This window comes from Mustela nigripes, chromosome 4 (assembly GCF_022355385.1).
Source record: "Mustela nigripes isolate SB6536 chromosome 4, MUSNIG.SB6536, whole genome shotgun sequence".
NCBI lineage: Eukaryota > Metazoa > Chordata > Mammalia > Carnivora > Mustelidae > Mustela > Mustela nigripes.
This window is the reverse complement of record NC_081560.1, coordinates 180,609,729-180,614,343: the sequence shown is the minus strand read 5'-3', so window position 1 is coordinate 180,614,343 and position 4,615 is coordinate 180,609,729. Positions and strand designations below refer to the sequence as shown.

Here is a 4,615-nt window from a genome sequence, read left to right as displayed (position 1 = left end):
TCCCAGGGAAAGGGTGTTTGCAACAGGCTTCCCAGAGTGGGGGGTGGGGAAGGCATCAGGGGAGGGTCTGTGCTAGCAAGGGCAGGGCGGGCCTGTGAGTCTGGGTGAAGGACGAGAACGTGGGGACAGCTCAGGGCGAAGGGGGGGCTGGGCGCGGGCTGGGGGCGGGCTGGGGAGGCTGCGGGAGGGTCCTGAAGGCCAGGTCAGGAGGGTTTTGATCTGGAGGTAGTGGGGAGACGGACAGTCAGGATGGAAGTGTCCTCGTCAGAACCCAGAGGTGGGAAGGTTCCTAGGAGAGGAGGAGGCTGCAGAAGCAACCAGCCAGGCCCCAGGCCTAAAGGTGTGAATGAGGCCGGGAGGCTGGCAGGAGTGAAGGGGGTGCTGGGGGTGCTGGGAAAGGGGTAAGATGGGGCCGGCTGTGAAGCCGGGGGACCACCACCGACCAGCAGGCATCCAGTGGTCAGGTGACCCCACCTGTGCTTCTCTCTTCCCTGCCTCACTGAGCACGGCGCCTGTATGCTGTTGGAAACCCCTGCTTGCTTTGAGACTGAAATCAAGGCGGACGGCCTGCACCCCAGAGGGGGTCCAGCCCTTCCTCCTCCAGGACCCCGGCACCCGCTGTGTGCTTTCTGTCCACACGCACTTGCTGCCCGCCGTGTGGGCTGGGCCGTGGTGGACAGCCAGTGCGCAGGTGGGCCTCCCGGGGCTCGTGGTCCAGAGGGAGAGACTTGCAAGAACCATTCCCCGGCCCCCCACTCCCCTTCAAACAAAGGAGTCAAAGGTGGCAGGAGGGCAAGCACTAGGTCACAGCCTAGAAAGGACGGAGCCCTGAGAGCTGCTGTCAGCGGTGGTCCAGCGACCCCCCACCCCCACCCCAGGCCGGTTCTGCCCAGAGAGTGGTGGCTCGAGGCCTCAGCCTCTCTTCGCCAGGCTTTCTTCCTTTCCACAAAGGCTCCAGGAATCAGCTCTGCTGGGCCAGGCTCCTCCTTGTTCTGAGCAATCCCAAAGAGGCGAGTCTCCTTGGGAAGAGGCTGGACCTCCCAGCCGTAGACCCCAGAGCCCGCACGGGCCAGGCAGAAGACACAAATAAGGACACTAAAGGCCAAGTGGGCGGGCTGGGCTGTGCCAAGCTACGCAGCAGTTCCTGCTAGGGCCCAGGGCTGAAATCCAAGCTTTTATGTGAAATCTCTCCAGTTTTAAATCTTGGCAACGAACCCACTATTCACCTCTTTCTACAACACCACACAGGCTGAACATCCACCAACACGCTGCCCGTTTGCAACTCTGGTATCAAGTGGACACCGGGAGAAGCAAGTGGGAGAGGTGGGGGGAGCTGGGCGAGTGGCACAGGCAGGGCGGGCTTCCTGGAGGAGGAGAAGGGGTAAGCTGGGAGGCCGGTGAGGCTGAGATGGCTGAAGGGCCAGTGCTGGGACTCAGCAGGGACCTACAGGAGGTCTGGGCCTAGGGACTGGACCAAGGGCCAGGGCAGTGACACGCATGAATTTCTGGACATCAGGGGCAATGGAAAGGATCTTGTGGCTGCCAAGATGGAATGGGGGAAGGAGCTGGCGGCCAGGGACCAGCTTCCTTGTGGTCTGTGGGAGTAGCCTTCTCAGACAGGCTGGGCTGGAGCTGCCAGAGTCTGGAAACTGGTCCATGCACCCCGAGCCTTCATGGTTTCCTCAGAGTCAGGCCCTGTCCTGAGCTGGCACCTCCTGGAGGGGACAGGGCCACCCTAGCTGCCAGACAGGCTGTGGAGAGGGGTGCCGGAAGCCCAAGGCTAGAATCCTAAGACCTGATGGGAATTTGGAATAAGAGGAAGCAAGGCCAGGGGCCCTTGTCTGTTCTTCCAGCGGAGAAAGATGAGGGGACACTGGTTTGACACTTGACACCCATGGGCCAAGGTTGGTCCAGAGCCTCAGGCTCAGCTCACCGCCTTTCCCTTGGTGGCCACCAGGGGGCAGCAGAGGGCCAGCAGTGCCCCTGGTCCTGGAGCCCCAAAGCTGGGCACCAAGGGCGATGACAGCGGGCAGGGAGGGGCCCTCCAAGTCTCTGCCCTCTATGTCATGTCTCATGTCCTGCTGCCGCTGCTCTGCTTCTCTGAATCCCCAACCCTGACCTGGGACATGGTGATGCTCTGACCATGGCTGATGACTTTCTTCTTCCCTCCTCCCAGTCTGGTCCCACTGGATAGACACCTTGCCTCCATAACCAAGTATTATTGGCAGCCCCAACCCCAGTTTTCAAACACCCTTAGGACCCCGAAATTCCACCTACCTGACTTCTGCCTCACTCCTCCTGTCTCCCTCCCCGACTCCGGCTGCTGTGACTCCCTGGATTTCTGGGAGCCCTGCGCGTGCGGGCAGGTGCAGCCAGCCCCTGGCCCTGTGGTTTGGGTGGCTGTCTGCATGCACACGCGCCATCCCTCCTTAGTCTCCCACACACCTAAGTGGCAGATCTAGACTCCTCTCCTTTGGAAGTGGTCCAACGGTAGCTCTTGCCCCAAAGCCTTCTTCCCGCGGCTCTGACATCAGACCGAAGCCGGTAGGAGGAAGTGGTCAAACAGCAGATAGACGGCCCCAGGAGAGGTGCCTCCTCAGGGCAGGGAGCTATGGCCCATAGTTCTGGGCCACTAACAGGGCAGCCTTGGTTTTTCTGGAAGCAGAAGCTTTGCTGCATTAATCAGCTCCTCAGGCCTGTTCTCTATACTCCAGCTTTGTGGTTTATGTCCATGAGTCAGAGAGGAGGCAGGGAGGGCAGCCTCCAGCCTCAGCCCTGCTCATCTGCTGTTCCAGGGGCAGCAGTGCCCCAGGGAGAGGAAGTCCATGGGCTCATGGGTCCCCGGAGCTCAGGCCCCTCCTGTCCCCATGACACCAGCACTGGGGGGGGCAGTGGCCTGCGGTGGGGGTACAGCACACCGGGCCCGGCATCAGAGGGAGGAGGACCCCAAGTGGACGCAGGCAGAAGTTGGGAGCCTGAGAGCCAGGCGAGAATGGAATATGGCCACCCAGCCCCAACCCCCAAAGCCTCTGGCCAGGGGTGGGCCCACCCGGGCTGAGGGGAAGAGCAGCAGGCCAGGGGTGCGCTCACTGCCAGCTTCGCTTCTGACGGCTCCTATCACTGCTTCCTCTAACCAGCTTCCCGGGCCCTGCTATCTGGCCCTGACTGCCCAGCCTGTCTAAACATCTCTCCCCACCTGCGCCCTCCCTGTGGATGGTCAAATCCCACTACCCATAGATTCCTGTCGTATGGGACCTAAGCCAGTGTGACCAGCATTCCAAGTAGTGGAAGGAAAACTCTGTCGTAAGATGAAAAAGACTGAAAACCCCACCACCTCACCACCTGTGCTGCACCTACTGGCCTTAGCCAGTGCCCAGGGACCCAGAGTTTGAGGCTGTAGAGGGCCAAGGTCAAGGGTAAGGGATACCCCAAGATACCTTTGTGTCTTGGGGAACTGGCTGCAATCACCTCCCTTCTCCTCCGTGATGATTTCCCCCAACAAAGCTGGATGGAGGGTGTCTTATGCAGTCCCCCTCAGTCCCCTGCCCTTGTCATGGAGTCTTCCTGCGACAACCTCGGTCCACAACGAGGACTGCTCGCTCCTCTGGCCTGGGGGCTTCCTGACTTGTGTGTCCTGACCCTGCCTGCTTCAGCCCTGTTTGCTGCTCTCGGCTGGGGCAGGAGGGGAGAGGCTACTAGACACCCGGCCCAGGGGGAGCGACTGGCTCACCAGGAGCTCACCATTTTGCAGATGGACTTGGCCTCCTCCGAGAACTTTTGGGAGTACACCTCCTCTGTCTCCAGGACCCGGCGGTCCACTTCCTCCCGCTTCACCTTCTCTTTGCGGCCCCGGAATGGCGACTGGCCCTCGATCATCTCGTAGATGAGGCAGCCCAGACCCCAGTAGTCAGGGCTCAGGCCGTATCTCTGGTTGTTCAGGACCTCTGGAGCTGTGGGCAGAGGAGAGGAGCCAGGAGGGGTAAGAGACAGCGGGTGGCAGGACAGAGCTGGGGCACAAGGGGCCAGGGCTGCCAGGCACACTGACGGAGCCTCAGCTGTCCTGCACCCAGCAGTGATGGTGCTGCTCACAGAAGGCCTGAAGCTTCATGGCAGGGACATGCTTGCCCCTGCTGACTCCTACTCGCCAACGGCCATAAACACCACCTCCCCCAGGGAGCCTGCCCTGACTGCTCTCCTCAGTGCTCCTGAAAGGCTCAGACTGTGGCTTTAGAAGCCTGACAGCAGACGGAAATGTCCCTCCCTCGAGAATCTGAGCTTCCTTATTCACTGCTGTGTCCCAGCAAGGGGTGTGACACCTGACACGGAGTAGGTGCCACAGCCATATTTATTTCTAGAAACGAGGGTGTGTCCACCCAAAGTAAAGATGATTTTAAGTTTACCCGGAATTAAAACTGCCTCTCGCTATGGCTTCCCTACTACTTCGATGAAAATATTCTAGATTAACCATCCAAGTGTGAAAAAGATAAGCTTCATGTCATCAGGCAGCTCTCAGACATTGAGAGGCAAAAGCCTGTGAGCCCGGGAGCGTATACCAGAGGCCCTGTGGGAGGCCACAGGCACTGCGCCATGCATTGGGAGACAGACGCAGGTGTCG

The 4,615-nt window shown here is 60.2% G+C and overlaps 1 protein-coding gene across 1 annotated transcript in view; it reads right to left on the bottom strand.

Moving 5' to 3' along the window:
• The window catches only part of GRK5 (G protein-coupled receptor kinase 5), a 205,841-nt gene that overhangs the window by 4,726 nt on the left and 196,500 nt on the right, over positions 1 to 4,615 (bottom strand). The window contains exon 12 of the mRNA XM_059398697.1: positions 3,742 to 3,950. Within this exon, the coding sequence (XP_059254680.1) occupies positions 3,742 to 3,950 (209 nt within the window). The remainder of the gene's footprint in view (positions 1 to 3,741; positions 3,951 to 4,615) is intronic.